Source organism: Mus caroli, unplaced genomic scaffold (assembly GCF_978045245.1).
Source record: "Mus caroli unplaced genomic scaffold, Mus_caroli_1 scaffold_13, whole genome shotgun sequence".
NCBI lineage: Eukaryota > Metazoa > Chordata > Mammalia > Rodentia > Muridae > Mus > Mus caroli.
The window spans coordinates 71,838,602-71,858,306 of record NW_028227268.1 but is presented as its reverse complement, the minus strand read 5'-3'; the positions used below and the strand labels follow the sequence as shown (position 1 = coordinate 71,858,306).

The 19,705-nt window shown below is 42.1% G+C and overlaps 1 protein-coding gene across 1 annotated transcript; it reads left to right on the top strand.

The window, feature by feature from the left end:
- Positions 1-457: 457 nt before the first annotated feature.
- On the top strand, positions 458-9,460 carry LOC110304480 (uncharacterized protein MSANTD5). The gene is made up of 4 exons (XM_085829328.1): positions 458-697; positions 7,989-8,076; positions 8,578-8,883; positions 9,183-9,460. The coding sequence occupies exons 1-4, from the start codon at positions 458-460 to the stop codon at positions 9,458-9,460; spliced, it is 912 nt and encodes a 303-aa protein (XP_085685454.1).
- The last annotated feature ends 10,245 nt before the right edge of the window (positions 9,461-19,705 follow it).

The window sequence follows — 19,705 nt, the reverse complement described above, 5'->3', positions numbered from 1 at the left end:
AAAAGACCTACATACAGAATTGTTAACCTGCCTTACTGGTTTCATCATATATGAGTAACTCCTTCATGTATGTAAACATTTGATGGAAAAATGAAGATGGGAATTTTTTTAACTCTGAATTTATTCTTAAATGTCATTCTGTAAAACTGTATTTAATTTGTAATAACTGGTGAAATGGACTGTGCCCAACTACTCGGCAAAGGGGAATAGGAAGTCCTGGTCAGTGGGACAGAGGTTAGCTTCCAGCGGCAGGAGGCAGGGCTGCAGGTACCAGGAAGTGGAGCAGTGTGGTTGAGGACCCAGCCAGGAGCTTGTAGATAACGGGGCCTACGTCTGGGCATTGCCCTTAGATTTAGGGAGGAATTTGAAAGAGAATAGGTTGGACACAGCAGAATGGGTGGGAAGACGACGATAGAGAATGAAGAGAAAGAGATGATAAGGAGAGAAGCTGGAGGTGATGGGCAGAGGTGGAGGAGGTGTAGAAAAGCAACAAGGCCCTTCTGCTGGGGCAGTTGTTGTAGAAACTCCAGAAGGCAAGGTGCCTCTCCCGTGCAAAGCACTGTCTGCCGCTGTCCGGGTGAAGCATAAAAGCACAAGCAGAGGGATGCACAGCTCCGTCCTAGCGGTCCGCAGTCAAACGTGTGGGAACCGCGAGCAGAGGGATGCACAACTCCGTCCTAGCGGTCCGCAGTCAAACGTGTGGGAACCGCGAGCAGAGGGATGCACAACTCCGTCCTAGCGGTCCGCAGTCAAACGTGCGGGAAGCAGGGAGGTTGGAGCGCTGCAGAATAAGTGTGAGCTGTGCTCCACAGTTCACTCCATAAAGCTTGGCAAATAAATGTAAATATAAACCTGGCCCGGTGTGGTTTTGCAACCTTTCATCTCAGTCCCTGGGAGGCAGAGGCAGGCAGGTCTCTGTGAATTAGAGTTTATCTTGACACACACAGCAAGTTCCTGATAAAATAGGGCCCCACGCACAGTGGGACTCTGTATCTAAAACAAAATCCCGTGAGCTTTAGGAATGAGCCAACAGTTAAGAGGACTTGCTGTTCTTCCAGAGGACCTGGGCAAGATACCCCCAGATCATGTACATGCATGGTGGTGCACAACCCTCTGGGACTTTAGTAAGTCCTGCCCAATCTCTCCACTTTTGGCTCCACTACTCTGGAAACCCTGCCCTTCACCTCCCTGGTTCTTTCCCTCATCCCTCTGCTAAAAGGAAGGAAGGAAGGAAGGAAGGAAGGAAGGAAGGAAGGAAGGAAGGAAGGAAGGAGGAAGAGGAGAGGAGAGGAGAGGAGAGGAGAGGAGAGGAGAGGAGAGGAGAGGAGAGGAGAGGAGAGGAGAGGAGAGGAGAGGAGAGGAGAGGAGAGGAGAGGAGAGAAGAGAAGAGAAGAGAAGAGAAGAGAAGAGAAGAGAAGAGAAGAGAAGAGAAGAGAAGAGAAGAGAAGAGAAGAGAAGAGAAGAGAAGAGGTAGTACAATATAAAATTGTAGCCCAATAAGCCCTTTCCTCACCAACTTGCTATTTTTCGTGGTGCTTTGGGTCAGCAATAGAAACCCCATCTAAGCTGGGCGTGGTGGCGCACGCCTTTAATCCCAGCACTTGGGAGGCAGAGGCAGGCGGATTTCTGAGTTCGAGGCCAGCCTGGTCTACAGAGTGAGTTCCAGGACAGCTGGGCTACACAGAGAAACCCTGTCTCGAAAAACCAAAAAAAAAAAAAAAAAAAAAAAGAAACCCCATCTAAGATAGCAAGATTTAAGGTTGCATGGGTACAGTACATCTTATGCTGATGCTTCAGTGTTCTCAGCTTCAGTAGGGTTCTCCCACACATCCACATCCCAAGGCACAGGAGCCCATTCTTTAGCTCACATGTTAACCACTGGCACCCTCCCAGGTTGACACATGAATTTTCACTGTAACTCAGCCAACCTTATAATGAGGGCGCTGGCTTGATTTTTTTCCATAACTCAGGCTCTGTGGCTGCTAGAGAAAAGATTCTCTTCCAGGGAACAGTTAGAAACCTTTCAACTATTTCCACGCATCTCCAGCCATTCAGTTTTATCACAGAATTAATTGTGGTTCTTTACTCTATACTGAGATTCTGCAAGTTGGTGAATTTTATCACAGAACTCATTCCTTTCCTTTGGCAGTTTATCCAGAGATGCTCAGAACAACCAAGCATTCTCCTCCTCCTTACTTTACACAAATTGTTCAAGTCTTATACACAGGCTCACAAAAATCCCATCTTCTGACAGCTCGGACCATAGTCAATGCATTTGTAGTTTGTAAAACAGTTCATACTATGGAGCTTCTGTGGGGCCTGAGCTTCAGTGCCTGGGGGAGCTTCTGTAATTGTAGGCCTTAGGTCACTTCTCCAGCTGTGCCCTTCGTAGGACAAACAGATTCTCTTCTAGACGCTTGCTTGCCTCACTCCATTGCAGCTGCTGTTCTTTGTGGTCATGCCATGGTTTACCGGCATCTCCAAAACTGCTGGGGTCCCTTGCTGCAACTGGGATGCACTTTCACCTACAGCCTCTCATAGCCTCTCTTGCTGGTGCCAAGCTTCAAATGGTTTGCATGATGCAGGCACCGCAACGTGAGAGGTCCTGAGAACTTGCCCATCTCATGGAGGAGTAAATGGCCTTTGATAAGAAATGCCTGGATGCCCAGACACTTCTCCAGAAGCTGCTCCAGCCTCCTTCCCCAGGTCTACACTGTGGAGAAACTGCTGTGGGAGGCTATGTGGTTTGCTCCCACAGAGAAATCCACTGAACACTTTACAGACACCTAAGTGGAGCCTCAAACAACATCATCCATTTTGTGGATCTTGACTAATCGCTTAGAAGAAATCCTTGTAAATTGCATGTGACCAAATCTTAAGGCATTGGACAGTCTGTACATGCAGACTGTCCTGGCTAACTGTTGTCATTCTTTGGTGTGTTACGGTCCTGTTCATTGGGAAAGGGGAGTGAGAGAAAGACTGGGATGTTGTCCTTTTAGTTTTAGTCATTTACATGTTCGCTTCAGTGGTACTGCATCCTCAATAGAGGCTCCAGGGGTCCCCAGGTTACTGCTCACTGACTTTCCACCTAAATACATCATCAGGTTTGCTCAGCTCAGCAGTGCACTCTAAAGGAAACCTGAAGGCTTGGAGCAGAATTAAATACCAAGCCCTATTATCAGGGTTTAAAAGGCTGGGGAATTAACAAAATGTGGCTCAAGCAGGTTTTAATATTATATGTGATGGGTAAACCAGATGCTCCTGGTTCCGTATGTGTCTTTGAGTTGTCAAGCACGCTCCTCGCTGTAGGAACTTGACAGTGGAAACACAATCAATGAAGTGAAAGCATAAAATGTATTAATACCTAGAAATGCATGATAAAATAAACATCGTGGGTACTCTGGGATACTTTTATCTATGTCAATGGGTAAAATAGAGTTGAAAGCAGAATAGACTTTCTGTATGATAATCTCTCGCCCCTTTCTCTGTGCTCTTCACGGGGAAACAAGCTTGGATATGAATCAGGATCTTCCTGCTCCAAAGTGCTGGGATTGCAGCTCTGCGCTCCATGAACTTTTTCATTCCTTCTAAAGAAACACGATTGTGACATTGATGTTAATACTGACACAGAAGGATATCCTGGATAACTCTGTGTTAACTACTATAATTGTATATAAAATTATAATAATGTGAAACATTTAAAAATTCGTAGAAACAAAAAGGTAGTCTTCTCAGAAATGTGCGGTGCGTTTCATTGAACAGTGAGAATTTCTTAATGTTAATATTTATCCTAAACTTTTTCTTGATGTAAAAACCATCTTCCAGGTTTTTCAGTGGTAGGGCTGAACACAGGAACTATTGAAAGGAATAAAGATTGCTATGCTCACATTTGATTTGGTTTTGTGAAGGACAGCTTCCTGGTGAGCTGTGGTGGTATACACCTTTAATCCCAGTACAACAAAGACAGAGAAAGGTAGGTCTGTGTGTTCAAGTCCTGCCTGGTCTGCATAGCAAGACCAACTCAAGCTACACACTGAGAGTCTTTTCAAAATGAATCCCCATGAAAAGCAGGAAAGACCAAGTGCTAGGAGGACTTGTTATTCTTCCAGAGGACCTTGGTTAGATTTCCAGTACATGTATGATGGCTCACAACCCTCTGTAACTCTGGTAACAGAAGATCCCACACCCTCATCTGACCTCTGAGTGCAGGACACATCACACATAGCTTTATACAGTCTTCATGAGAGAATTAGACATTGCTAGGAAGCCCCAGATTCTAGAAAAGGTGAAGGTTGCCTGTGACACTAGCTACCCAGGAAGCCAGACCTGATATGGGGCTCAGATTCCCTTTACACTGAGCCTTTCCGAGCCTCTGGGCCTGTAGAGGTAACACTGGGTGGACATCCTAGACCACTGGGTTCAGGTATGTCATCAGCACAGCTGTCTACATCTGGGACCCAATATCAGCCCCTCAGACTTGTGAATGAGAAATAGGATAGAGGAGTTTTCTAGGTTAGATATGACTCTGAGTCCTGGCACCAGTGATCTTCCCTGATCTTGGGTTCTCTGTCCTTCCTTCAGTTTTTAGGTATTTCTCAGTTTCCAACTTAACCTACTGCTGTCAACTGAAGCACATAAATGAACAAACAAATCCTTACAACTGTTTTCATGTGTTAGGACCTTACCTTAGTCCCTTACCTGTGAATAGGTTAAAGGAATCAACATGTTGCATCAATAGGAAAAGAAGGAATTCCTGATTTCTGATCTACAGACACTTATTCTGTATCTTACAACAGTGTTCTGGCTGGGTGGGTGCCTCAGTTGAGAAGGTTACACACAGGATATGCCAGATCTATGTTCTCGGTACCCCTTGATTGAAAAGTTAGATGTCCAATGAGTGATTGCCCACATGGCGGAGAGCTTGTGTCAATAAAGAAAGAAGAAATTAAAGAAGAAAAGTACAAAGGAAAAAGGAGTACTTAAAAGGAGACAAAAGAATGAAACAAGAGGGGGTAGATGGGCCTTGTGTCAGCCTAAAGCCTCAGGTTCAGAAGACGGAGGCAGGGAGGAGTTCAAGGTCAGTTTATGCTACTAAGGAAGTTGCTGCGGGTGAGCCTAGGATACTTGTAACCATGTCCCAAATAATAAATTAACAATAATAATAATAATAGTGGAAGAAGAAAAAGAAGGAGGAGGAGGCAGGGGCTGGAGAGATGGCTCAGTGGTTAAGAGCACTGACTGCTCTTCCAGAGGTCCTGAGTTCAATTCCCAGAAACCACATGGTGGCTCACAACCATCTGTAATGAGATCTGATGCCCTCTTCTGGTGTGTCTGAAGGCAGCTACAGTGTACTCATATAAATAGAAGAAGAGGAGGAGGAAGAGGAAAAGAAGGACTGCTGGATGTAATCACAGCGACGAGTAGATGAAGTGGGGAGGGACAAAACTGTTGGTCATTCTTGGCTGGAAAATAGGTTGCAGGATAGATAGCCTGGGATTCACAAGAGTCTTTCTCAACAAACTCAAGCCAAGAAAACCCAAGAACAAGAGGAATGAGGGTTTCCCTACCCTTGGACTGAAGGAAGTGGTTCCCTGTTCAGAGTAGTCATCCATGCTGGACCCCACTTTCCTTTGAATTCATGTGAATCTGGTAGCAACACCTTCCACCACACCTGCTAGAAGAAGCAGCTGAGTGTTTCTGTAGAGCAGGGAAGGGTTCCGGGGAAACAGTCATTCAAGCTGGCAACAGTACTGAGATGAAATGAAAGATGGCCAGCCTAGGTGGCCAGGCCCAGAGTGGGCAAATCCAGGGTGACCTTCATGATAGCAGTCCCCACTGCTCTGCCACTCCTGCCTTTTCCCCCCACCTTGGCTTCCTGCTATTCCCTGATCTCCTCCACTGCTTTCTTTTTCTCTTTGTGCCTTTTGGTGATGATATTGCCAAAGCCTCCTTCCTCAATTACTATAGATTAGCTACAATTTTAGAGATGTTTTTATTTACAAAATAAAGGGTTAAAACATCTATATGTTTCATGTTTATGACTTTAGGTCATGTGAACATATTTAGTAAACATGTCAAATATTAAATTACCTGGGCACAGTGGCTCATGCCTTTAATTGCAGCACTAGATTAGGCAAAGCAGAGGCAGACAGAAAGGTACAGGGACTCTACGTGGTGAGTTCAGGGATGGTCATGACTATGGGAAGAGACCCTGTCTCAGAAAATAAATTTAAACTATAGATAACTATTTTTGATTGTCAACTTCACTACATTTTCTATTAACTAACATCAAAAATGAGGGCACAACTTACATGATTTTTTTCCCTAATTTTAAATCAGTAGACCCACCCGAGACTGGAAGACCCAGATTTTTCATCTGGAGCTGTAGGCATGGAGGGAACACACCTTTAATCTGAGCCACGCCTTCTGCTAGAATCCTGTATCAGGACATGGAAGAAGGGAGCATTTGCTCCTTGGCTACAAATCGTTGCTTGGCTAGCAAGTCCATTCCTTCATCTGCAATAGAGCCTGCTGCTTCAGAAATCTAGTGTTTCCTGGGACAAGAGGAGAAGTCAACTAAGACACACCTGGAGTTTGGGACCTTGCTGTCACAGCCAGATCAGGACCACAGCCTGTAAGTCATTCTAATACATTCCTTTTAAAAATATATTTATACTTAAGTATACATAAATACATTATCTATACATATATATATATGGAGAAATTTATTGTACAATTTCTATTGCTCTACAGAAAAGTGACTAATACTAAGTAATTGAGCTTGTTTGTACATAGTTTGATGTTTGAATTTGAGCCTAGAACTTGTTATGTAGCCTAAGATTCTCTAAAATCAGAGCCATCCTCCTAGCTCAGCCTCCTGAGATGGGATTAAAGGCTCCTGGTTAACCTTTGCTGGTCCACCCTACACATCCAGGTAGGCTGGGGCTGACTCAATCACATCCCAGAGCTTTATAAACAACTGGATCTCCACCTGGCTGTCAGACTTGCAGAAGTCCAGGGAAGTGAACACAGCTCTACCTCCACACTCCAGACTCTCTTTCACTCACCAGGACACAGCGAACCCCAGTTCCAAGACTCTGTGGAGCACACCCAAGCTCTGGGAGGAAAATGCAGGTGATTTGGAAGGCTGTGGGGTGGGGGTGGATCCATTTTTGTGTCTTGTGGAAGATAACTGGAATATTTGCCTTCAATTGCTCTCCTAAAATATAGCTAAATGCATGCCTTTGGCATGCATCTCCTCTCCATATAAATATGAAATCATTTGGTACTCAAAGCAAGCCTCGGGGAAGGCATTGTGGACTGTGTTCACAGCGAAGACAACTTGACAAAACATGGTAAACTACCTTGAATTTGAAGCCATGTTTGCAATTTGCAGACATACAGATGTTGTTCCTCTCCTTGTACTTGGCCTTTCTGGTTTTTCCTTTGTTTAAGGCAGCATCTTGGTGATCCAAGGCTAGGCCACACCCCGCTGTACAGCCAAAATGACCCTGAACTTCTGAACCACCTCCACCTCTTAGAAAAGAGATGGGATTAGAGAAGCATGCCATGCACCCTTATTACATTTTTCTTGACTTGGAATTACTTGTTCATATACTTCATCTGATATCTTTAATATGTTTGAACCAAAGCTGAAGTCTGTGAGGATGGTGATACGGATTTCTAGCACGAGGATAATAAAAAGGAGTTTGAGGAGAAAGGGAAATGGAGGGAGTGGCCCAAGTCTTTAAAGGAGAGGGGCTTTGGGAGCTCCTCCAGTATCCATGGAGGTTCCCCCTGGTTACACTTCACCACCATGGTTTTCCCTTAGGTGAGACTGAGCCAGCATCTGTAGGTGAGGAAGGAGGAGTCTGCTGCTTTCCTAAGGCTGGAGAGGCTGGTTCCAGAATCTGCTCACAGCTAAGAGACAGAGAGATTCTCATTGCATGAAAATGGTTTTAATATTTTCTTTTTTCATTTCTGAACAGAAAGAAGCAAACCAAGGTCAAAGTTTGGGAAGCATTGAAGAATTGAATGTGGGAAGGAGTGAGGAGGAGGCAGAACAAAAGCCCTCAGGTATTCAGAGGCAACTCTGAGAAAAACAACATCTTCTATCACAGTTGTCTTTCCTGAGATGTACAGACTTATACAAGACTCCAGATGTGGACAGCTGTGCCAGTAGTACACTTGGACTCAGTGGTCCCAGGTTTCTGTCCTTTCAAGAGACCCTGAATCTTGGAGACCATTATTGCCTCCCTGGGAGGGAGGAGCCATGAGTCTAGCTGGGGGCAATGTCCTAGGTAGCACGAGTCCTGTGACAGCCCTCTCTATTCTGTAATATATTTTCTACAACCGAATATACCTACACTTAACTTGTAAGTGAGTGTGCTCCACGCTGTTAAGAGCAGGACAGACAGTAATCCTGAGTTTGCAAGCAACTGCTCCTAATTAATCCCTTGGTAACTGAACAGGGGCCACTTATGCCTTGTCAGTGTGCAGAAAGCCTCCCTAAGATGAGTTCAGATGTACATATGCACAGTGTCAAAGGCACTCATCACAGCCCTTCGTCCCTTGCAGGTCATTCCCGTAGCTCATGGACCGACTCTGAGATCAGGATCTTCCTGCAGGAGTGGGAAGTAGTTGAACAGGAAGTGGGCCACACAGGCAAGAAGACGCAGAAGAAGACCAAGTTTCTTTGTCAGCGCCTCTATCATCGGGGCCTGAAGAAGAGCTGGAAAAGCTGTTTCCACCTACTGTGGAACCTGCAGGATCTGCACAGGACTCTCTGTAATGAGAGACCAGGGATTGAACCCTTGTTTTCTCCTTATGCAGAGGCCCTGTACAAGATCCTGGGCTCCAGCCCCCAGGGAAGTCATGTCCCAGGTTAGTCTATTCTGTGTTCCGTTTTCAGGTTCTCTAGAGAGCAGCATCAGCTGACCTGTCCTTCATGAGCACAGAGCAGAACACACAGTGTGGGAATCCCCATTCCCACGGGCCTCCATTGCACACAGCAAAATAAATGTGTGTCCTCTCTGATTGTCTGTGTTCCTCTGTCACCCCAAGCGAATGGAATTTGGACATGCTCAGGGTAGACCATGCCACACAGGACAGGCCATTGCTAGACTTGATTCAGAGAAAGTGAGGGTGACATTCTCATGAACTCTGTTTCTTCTCCCTCTCAGGTTCTCTCTATGATGGGGCTGGTGACCCCATGACCCCCGTGTACCCTCAGCCTCCCAGTTACAAGCCTTCGGATTATGGCATCACTGTTCCTTCTGAGCAGCTTCAAGGGAATCCGCCGCCAGTGATGTCGCAGGAGGATTCCCCATTTCCCACGTGGGAGCCCTGGAATCCCAGCTATCCATTGTCAGTTCCACACCTACTTCCTGGCTTTGTCCCAGGAAACCCCAACCTCCAGCAGCCATGGTCAACCTGTGATTTACACCAAGATCCCCAATGAAGAGGAGTGGAGATTCCCTATGTATTCCCTGTAAACCTCAGGATCATGCAGTATTGTGGACATAGGCATCTTCCTCTACCTCATAAGAGAAGAAAATGTGGAAACAATTGAAGGTCCATGAAGAACTCCCCCGTGCCTCATCCTTGTTGCTTCAGTGGGGTCCATAAGGAAAGAGCGGCAGTGGATTGTTACTTGAGGTTCATTCCCTGGTCCTCTGCGGCTTACCCTCTCCTCTCTATCTCCGCCTGACTCCCGGTATGGAGTCTCCTCTCCCACAAGAGGAACCTGTGCCTCCATAGACACCTGCTCATGCCTTCTTCATTCTCTAACCCCCTTGTTACAGAATCCTTGTCCAATGTTTCACAGTCTCAAAGTCTCCACCATGCAAGCAGAATGCCTGGAGCTACAGATGGACCTGAGCAGCCAAGCAGTCGCTTAGCAAGTACACAGACTTTGGTTCATCTACAGCAATGAAAAAAATAATTGAGGATCTAGTCTTACATCGGACGTATCTGTAAGATAATGAAGAAACAAAAACAGCGGTGGCTTGAGATTGTGCTCAGTATTGTCGCAGACTTCGCCATGTGGTTCACAGCTAGTGGCAGTATTTGTTGAGATCAGGGTGCTTTGGGCTTCTTGCAGGAAGTTACTAGTTATGTTACTAGTTGCTAGTTACTAGTACTTTGAGGGTTCAAGGCCCCCACTGATCCTCTGGGGTGTTTGTTTGTTTGTTTGTTTGTTTGTTTGTTTGTTTGTTTTAACATGGCACTCATTGCCTTAGCTCTCCACCTGTTGGTTCACTCACCCTTCCATGGCTTCTTGTTCCCTCCGTCTTATGATCTGCTGGCCTAGACCGTTTCATCCCAGAGAGGGGAGTGCACCTACATCAGCTTCCTTATTTTCTTCTGCAATGAAATCAGGAAGCCAGGGAGGTTAGAGTGTCCACCGGATATAAGTGATGAGCAAGAGATGTTTGCATGTCTTAACCCATCATCCTAGTTCCTGTGGTAAAGGGAACATCTCAGGATATGAAGGCAAATTAAAGCACTTTTTATGGCTGGAAATAATCCTACCACATAAGCAGAATCTGAAATAATACTTAAGGGTTTTCTAATTAACTGTAATATAGGAGTCAAAATAGCCATATATACCTGTTTGGCTAAAAAATGAAGTATTAAAAGATTAGCTAATATCCAGGCCTGGAATCCATCCCACACCATTAGATGAGCCATCAATACATTACATAAATGCCTTTGGAATGGGATTATGTTGGACAATTTCTTAATCATAAATTGAGTTCATATGAGAAAAATTCCATAACTTACCCACTGAAATATAATTTCTTATTCTACAAAAGTCTACAAATGAGATGTAAAGATACATTGAGTTTGGTGATGCTCTTAAAAGTGATGGCTGGCTAATGGTAATGTAATTGTTGACATTGGGTCCCCCCTCCCTTATTTACTAATTGAGCGAGAGTAAAGTAAGCAACTAATGTTTTATGGCCCTTATGGTCTAAATAAATCCATTCCAAAGGTTTATCCTTTTGTGCCAAAATAGCTGTAGAAGCCAGTTTAGAGGGGGGAATTGGGAAGTTTAAAGGAAGTGTCCACTGGATACACAAGTGCCTCTTTTAGTCTGGATTGAAATGCCCATAGTTCTTTTCTTGCCTAATAAGATAATATGTAAAGACTGTCCAACACATTAGGTATTCCTAAGGTGTACCTTAGGCATTCCTAAGGTAGGATGTAGCCAATTAATACTGCCTAATAATGTCTGAAAGTGTCAAGTGTTTTTAACTTGCCTTGTGTAATGGACATCTCATTGTGCTTTTACAGTTGTTGTAGTTACTCATTGCCCCAGATAATTCAGAGTCTGATCTTTGTGCATTTTCATGGGCTGTAATAAGCTCATTTTTACATAGCCTATCTGGAGTGAGTCCTGTCATGTATGGACTGTAGCTCTTCCTCTTTTGAAGGTGGCTAACAGGATAACAGCCATAAAATAAATAACATAAGGCTGAGGCAAGGCCTGGCTCACAGGCTCTAAAACCTTCCCTACATGGCATTAACACAGAGTAGGGGAGTTGACCTGCCTTGAGATGATTCAGTTCTTTCATATCAGAGCTGAGGTACTTTAGGATTGAGAAAGGAAATAGAAAATGCTGGGGCCCCTCATCATCGGGGTGAATATGTATAGTATGAAAGCAGTCTGTTAAATTCAAAACTATTAAAGGCCAATCTTTAAGAATAGCTGTGGGTGTAAGTGAACCAGGCTGTAAAGTCCCCATGGACCACATGGTGGCATTAATATTTCCCAAATCAATCAACAATCTCCATTTACCCAGAAGAGGAAAAGAAGGTTCTATATGCCCATTTTCCAGCTATTCTTAGACTGACTGCTGAAGAGTCCGTAACCCTTTCTTTTAAAGGGGGCTATTGGGATGTCCAGCAGCTCCTGAATTTCCATGCAGTTTTTATATGTGGTATTTTTCAGTGGCCTCTGAATAACCCAATCCATGTTGATGATTTTGTCCTTGTGGCAATATTGGGTCAATAATCCCTAATGAGTCTTTTCCAATTTCTTTCTTTTTTAATATCCCATACTTTGTACTTGTCACTTCCCTTGTGAAGAATGGTTACCATTATAGGTACGAATATAGATCTCTGCATTAGTTTGTTGTAGAATGTCTATTCCCCAAAGATTAATCAGAACATGAGAAACCTAAGGTTGACATTAGGCCTTCTGGACCTATACATTGTAATTTTGTAGCACTTTGTTTAATCTCATTAGACCTCATAGTTCCCAATCCTACCAGTATTGAATTTCCCTCCATAATAGGACATGTGGGCAGCCATTCTTCTATGGTTATTTTAGATGCCTCAGCCATAGAGTTAATCAATGCTGTAAAATGTGTTCTCTCATTTTTAGAAAATAATTAAATTATGCTTCCTGATAGAAGTTTCGCTTCAAACCTCTATGCCCAGTCTCCTCCATTCCCCTTCCCCCATCCACTCCTCCTCTGTTCCTGTTCAGAAATGGGAGCGGCTTCCCATGGATATCAAGTTGCATTAAGACTAGGGACCTCATTAAGGCTAGAAGAGGGAAGCCATAGGAGGAAAAGGGTCTCAAGGCAGGCACAGAATTAGAAATAGCTCCTGTTCCTGATGTTAGGAGTTCCACGTGACAACCAAGCTATAAAACTATAGCAAATACACAGAGGGCCTAGGTCACGTAGGCTTCCTGGTTGGCAGTTCAGTCTCTGAGTCCCTATGAGCCCAGGTTAGTTGATTCTATGGATTTTCTTGTAGTATTCATGACCCCTCTGGCTCCTGCAGTCCTTCATCCCCTGCTTCCAAAGGGTTCCCCAAGCTCTGCCTGATGTTCAGCTGTGACTCTCTGTGTCTGTTTCTATCAGTTGCTCTCTGATGACAGTTGGGCTAGGCACTAGTCAATGAGTATAGCAGAATAATATTAAGAATCATTCTGTTGACTTTTTTTTGTGCCAGGCATGTTTGGTTCTCCTGTCCAGGCTCTGGATCCTTGGCCCTGCAGGCAGTGTCAGGGGTAGGCTACCTCTCATGACATGGATCTCAAGCTGGATCCATGGATCAGGGGTAGGCTACCTCTCATGACATGGAGGGTAGGCTACCTCTCATGACATGGATCTCCCCACAATTTCTGCACCACTTTTACCCCAGCATATCTTGTAAGCTTTTGTAGCTGGATTGGTGTCCCACTCCCTCTGCTGGAAGTCTTGTGTGGTTACAGGAGATGGCTGGTTCAGGCTTCATATCCTCCATTGCTAAGAGTCTTAGCTAGGGTCACCCTCATAGATTCCTGGGAGTTTCATTGCCTTAGGTTGCTAGCCCATCCTAGAGATGTTCCCTGATTCTAGTTGTCTCTCCCAGTACTCTCTCCCTCCAACCTTCCCCCACCTGATCCCTCCTGTCCAAACCCCATCCCCACCACCCATCCAGTTCCCTCCCTCCATCTAACCCTTCTCAGTGAGATTCGTGCATCCCCCGCCCGCCCCCCGGCCCCCGGCCTTGAGCCCTCCTTGTTCCTTAGCTTCTTTGGGTTCGTGGATTGTAGCATGCTTATCTTTTACTTTATCGCTTATATCTACTTAGAAGTGAGTTTATACCACATTTGTCTTTCTGGGTCTGGGCTATCTTACTCGGGATGATCTTTCCTACTTCTGTCCATTTGTGTGCACATTTCATAATGTTGTTGTTGGGTTTTTTTTTTAAGAACTACTTTTCCCCACATTTTTTATTAGATATTTTCTTCATTTACACTTCAAATGCTATCCCAAAAGTCCCCTATACCCTTCCCCCGCCCTGCTCCCCTACCCACCCACTCCCACTTCTTGGCCCTGGCGTTCCCCTGTACTGGGGCATGTAAAGCTTGCTAGACCAAGGGGCCTCTCTTTCCAATGATGGCCGACTAGGCCATCTTCTGCTACATATGCAGTTAGAGACACGAGCTCCGGGGGGTACTGGTTAGTTCATATTGTTCCACCTATAGGGTTGCAGACCCCTTCAGCTCTTAGGTACTTTCTCTAGCTCCTATATTGTGGGTCCTGTGTTCCATCCTATAGATGACTGTGAGCATCTACTTCTGTTTTTGCCAGGCACTGGCGATGTTGTTGTTTTTTAACAGTTGAATAAATGTATGTTTACTCCATTGTGTAAACATACATTTTCTTTATCCATTCTTTGGTTGAGGGACATCTATGTTGTTTCTAGTGTCTGACTATTACAAATAAAGCTACTATAAATTTAATTGAGCAAGTGTTTTTGTGATGTGGTTGAAAGTTCTTTGGATATATACCAGATAATATAGCTGGGTCTTGAGGTAGATTGATGTCCAATTTTCTGAATAAAAAAAAAATCACATTGCTTTCTAATGTGGCTGTACAAGTTTGAACTCCCACCAGCAATGAATGAGTGTTTGCCTTGCCCCACGTCCTTGCCAGCATGAGCAGTCACTTAACACTTTTAATCTTAGCTGTTCTGAGGGGTATAAGATGGAATCTCAGAGTCATTTTTAATCACATTTCCCTGATGGTTAAAGATGTTGAGAATTTCTTTAAGTGCTTTTCAGCCATTTGAGATTCCTCTACTGAGAGGAATCTGTTTAGATCTGTAACCCGTTTTTTAATTGTATTATTTGTCTTGCTGATATCTAGTTTCTTGAGTTCTTTATATATTTTGGATATTAGTCCTCTGTCAGATGTGAGGTTGGTGAGGATCTTTTCCCAATCTGTAGGCCATATTTTATCCTTTTGACAGTGTCCTTTGCCTTTGAAAAACAGAAGTTTTCAGTTTCATGAACTCTCAGTTTTTAATTGTCAGTCTTAGTGCCCTTGTGATTGCTGTTCAGGAAGTTGTCACTTGTGCAATGAGTCCATAGCTATTTCTGACTTTCTCTTCTATCAGGTTTAGTGTATCTGGTTTTTTGTTGAGGTCTTTGATCTATTTGGACTTTAGTTTTGTACAGGGCATTCAGATACCCAGTAAGACCAGCACCATTTGTTGAAGATGTTTTCTTCTGTCTATTATATAATTTTGTCTTTGTCAAAAGTCAAATGACCATAGCTTTGTCAATTTACTTCTTGGTCTCTCATTAGATTTCATTGATCAACCTGTCTTTCTTTATGCCAATACCATGTGGTTTTTATTACTGTTGTTCTGTAGTATCTTGAAATCAGGGATGGTCATACCACTGGAAGTTCTTTTATTGTTCAGGATTCTTAGCTATCCTAGGTTTTTGTTTGTTTGTTTGTTTTTCCATATGAAGTATTTTTCTTTCAGTTTATAAAAAAGTGTTTTGGAATTTTGATGGGACTTACATTGAATCTGTAGATTGCTTTTGAAACAATGGCCCGTTTTACTGTGGTTAATCCTACTAATCAATGAACATGAGAGATCGTCCATCTTCTGGTGGTTCTTCAGTTTCCTTCTTTAAAGACTCAAAATTCTTGTCATACAGGTCTTCACTTGCTTGGTTAGCGTTTCACCAAGATATTTCATAGTATTTGTAGCTGTTGTGAAAGGTGTTGTTTCTGTAATTTCTTCTTTAGCCTGTTTATTGTTTGTATATAGGAGGGCTATTGTTTTTTTTGTTTTGTTTTGTTTTGTTTCTTCAGTCAATTTTGTATCCAGCCACTTCATTGAAGGAGTTTATCAGCTATAGGAATTTTGGGTAGAATTTTTGGGGTTACTTATGTATACTGTCATATCATCTTCAAATAACGATACTTTGACTTCTTCCCCTTGATATCCTTTAGTTGTCTTATTGCTCTAGCTAGAACTTTAAGTGCTATATTGAATAGATATGGAGAGAGAGTGGACAGCCTTTGCTTGTTCTTGCTTTTAGTGGAATTGCTTTGAGTTTCTCTCAAATAGCAAGCTATTGGCTTTCTGTATATTGTCTTTATTATGTCTAGGTCTCTTGTATCCCTGATGTCTCTAAGACCTTTTTCATAAAAGGGTATTGGATTGAGTCATAGGCTTTTTCAGCATCTAATGAGATGGTCATGAGGTTTTTCTGTCTTAGTTTTTTATATGGTGAGTTACATTGACAGATTTTCGTATGTTGAGCCACCTACACCTCTAGAATGGTGATCATGGTGAATTATATTTTTAATGCATTCTTGAATTGTTTGTGAATATTTTACTGAGTATTTTTTCATCAGTGTTCATGAGGGAAAATGGTCTGAAATTCTCTTCCTTTTTTGAGTCTTTGTGTGGTTTGGTTATCAGGGTGACTATGGCCTCATAAAAAAATTGGCAGTGTTTCTTCTGTTTCTATTTTGTGAAATAATTTAAGGAGTATTAGTATTAGTTCTTCTTTGAAAGTCTAGTGAATTCTGTGCTAAAACCATCTTGCCCTGGGTCTTTTTTTGGCTAGAATTTTAATGACTGCTTTTACTTTCTTAGGGGTTATAGATCTATTTGACTCGTTTATCTGATCTTGATTTAACTTTGGTAAGTGGAATCTATCAAGAAAATTTTCCATTTCATTTAGATTTTCCAATTTTGTGGAATACAGATTTTTAAAGTATGACCTAATGATTCTTTGGATTTCCTGGATATCTTTTGTTATATCCCTCTTTTCAATTTTTATTTTGTTAATTTAGAAAGTCTCTCTCTCTCTCTCTCTCTCTCTCTCTCTCTCTCTCTCTCTCTCTCTCTCTCTCTCTCTCTCTCTCTCTCCTTTTTAGTTAGAGTGGATAAGGGTTTGTTTATCTTGTTGACTTTCTCAAAGAACCAATTCTTTGTTTCATTGATTCTTTGGATCATAGGTGCATAGGTGTGCCCTCCATTTCTGGTTGTAGTTCATTCCAGATAAAATAAAGCTGACAATTGGGAATAGCCATCACACTATAAGAGGAAAATCCAATTAGTTCTTTTTATAAACTAGAGTCATTTGCTTTTTTGAGTATTTGTTGTTAATTTCTCCCAAAAATTTGCAAGCTCTTTGCCAGTCTTCATTGATTACCCACAACGAGGTAATTTTCAGCATTAGTATAAACTACTATACTGTCTACTGGGTATGTTTCTGTTAATTGACAAGAGTCTTATTCTTGCATTCACAATCAAATCAGAACTTTTTCCTATACAGGTTTTTAATGTTTTACTCTGTTTATGTGCTAAAAATTATCCATTCCAAGATGCTGTTTCCTCTCTGTACAAGAATTCCTGTGGAAGAATGAGTAGAAGGTAAAATAACTAAAATGCAATCAAGCTTGAAATGCAAGCAATCCACATGTGCATCCTGTAATCTCTTTCTACAAGAACCAATTCTCTCTCAGCTTCAGCTGATAAGTTTTGTTGGACTACTTAAGTCTGAATCACCTTGTAAGGTTTGAAATAAATAACTTAATTCTTGAGTAGTTAATCCAATTATAGGATGAAGCCAGATAATATCTCCCAGAAATTTTTGAAAATCATTAGGAGTTTGTAACTGATCTCTTCTGATTTGTACTTTCAGTGGCTGAATTTTCTATAGACCTATTTTATATCCTAGAGAATTGATAGAATCTCCCCCTATTTTTTTTCAGGAGCAGTTTGTATTCCCCAACATGGCAAAATTATTTTTCTTTAAACAAATTTATTTTCTAAAGTATCTGTATCGTAATCAAGCAACAAGTTATCATCCATATAATGACAAATTATTGATTGAGAGAACTGTTTACAAATTATTTCTAATGGCTGTTGTACAAAATATTGACACAAGGTGGGGCTGTTTAAATTTCTTGTGGTAAAACCTTCCACTGATACCTTTTAATGGGCTGCTGTGGTTAAATGTGGGCACAGTGAAAGCAAACTTTTCTCTATCTTGTTCTTCCATGGGTGCTGATAAAAAGCAATCTTTTAAACAAGTCATTGTAATAGGCTATGTCTTCAGTGACAAAAGAGTTGAAGAGAGTCCAGGTTGTAAGGAACCCACAGCCTGTGCTACCTTATTAATGGCTTTTAGATCATTTTGCAACTCCATTTTCCAGATTTCTTTTTAATGATAAATTAGGAGAATTCCAAGGGCTGGTGTACTCTCCTGTATGTTGAACCTCAGACTGCTTGTGGACCAGCTGTTCTAGGGCCTGTAGACTTTCCTTATTTAAGGAACATTGAATCTCTACCCAAACAGGCTTATTAATTAGCCATTTTAATGGTAGGGCAATTAGTATTCTATCAGCAGTGGCTCTCCTTATAAATTTGGACAGCCAACTTCTGCTGTGTCTTGCCTATGAACTGCCTGCCTGGACAGTCTGTAATTTTATATGTGTGTGTGTGTGTGTGTGTGTGTGTGTGTGTGTGTGTGTGTGTGTAACATTTCTCAATACCTTTATCAGGAATTTTTCCTGTTTTACAGCTTGTACTTAAAGTTGAATGGATGCTAATCTGTGTTTCCCACTGTTGCAATAATTCCATAAATTCCCATAAACCCATGGCTATATCTGCCACAAATAGCCTTAATCTTCCTATCTGACCTTCTGGTAGTATGCATTTAATCCATTTAAACTTTATTTTACCTGAGACAATGTTTCAATTCCTAGGAGTTTTTGAAGTGGCCAGGTTAATGCCAAGAATCTTGTAAAATTATTGGTATATCTGCCCTGAAGTCCACTAGGTCTTCAATCTCAATTCCATCTAATTATAGTTTCACCTTTGGTCTCTGATCATTTATAGCAGTTTGTCAAAATATTTGTTTCCTGGTATCCTTAAGATCTCTTGTTTTATCTGTCAGAGTAGTTAAGCTTAGAGCAGCACTGTCTGTCTTATCAGGCATTAATTTTTGCACTTGCTCTGTAAAACAGTCTCTCCTTGGCTGACAAAGAGTAAATGTCTCATGGTATTTTGAGGGTTTTTTGAGGGGGAGGACAAGCAAAGCCCCCTAGGCCGTTTTTCAGTTGTAGGGAATTGACTGGTATATCTCAATGATCTATATTCATAAGCCATTTATCCGTTCTTTCCATATCTTTCACATATCCCAGGAAGTTTTCTCCCTGGATTATCATCAAGACAAAATATTATTTTAGAAACCGTTTGTCTACAGTCCTTTAGAAATGACCCGGGTCTTCCACAGCCAAAGCATCGGACATTCTGAGCTCTTATACTTTTAGAAATTGCCTGTCCAGTCACAATGAATTGTAGGCATTAGATCCAGTTTTTACAGTAGTTTTAATCCATTCATAGTATAGGTGTGGATCTTGCCTTTATCCAGCTTTAAATAGCCAAAAGCCTAGCAGCCTTTTTGTATTTGGCATTAGCATTTCAAAAGATAGCAACTCATGCAATACTTCTTTTGCATCTGGGTATGATGTTGCTCTATTTACAACTGAAGGTAAACTTCGTAAAAAAAAATCGGTAAAAGGTTCGTTTGAGCCCTGGATTATCTTGGTAAATGGTTCAGATTGTCTTCTTTGTTGTTCAACTTTGTCCCAAGCATTTACATATACTGTACAACATTGCTCTAAGGTGGTATCATCAAACAGAATTTGCATCCGTACCCAGCATATTTACCTTCACCTAGCAACTGTTCATTGACAATATTAATACCTCTTGTTCTATGTTGCTTCATAGCTGAAGCCTCCTCATAAGATACACACGTGTATAATGAGAGCCAACTTCCAATGTCACTGTCATTAAATCTTTCCAATATTTGGAATTATATGATTTTGAGTGGTGTGATGCTTTGTATATGCTCGGCCCAGAGAGTGGCACTATTAGAAGG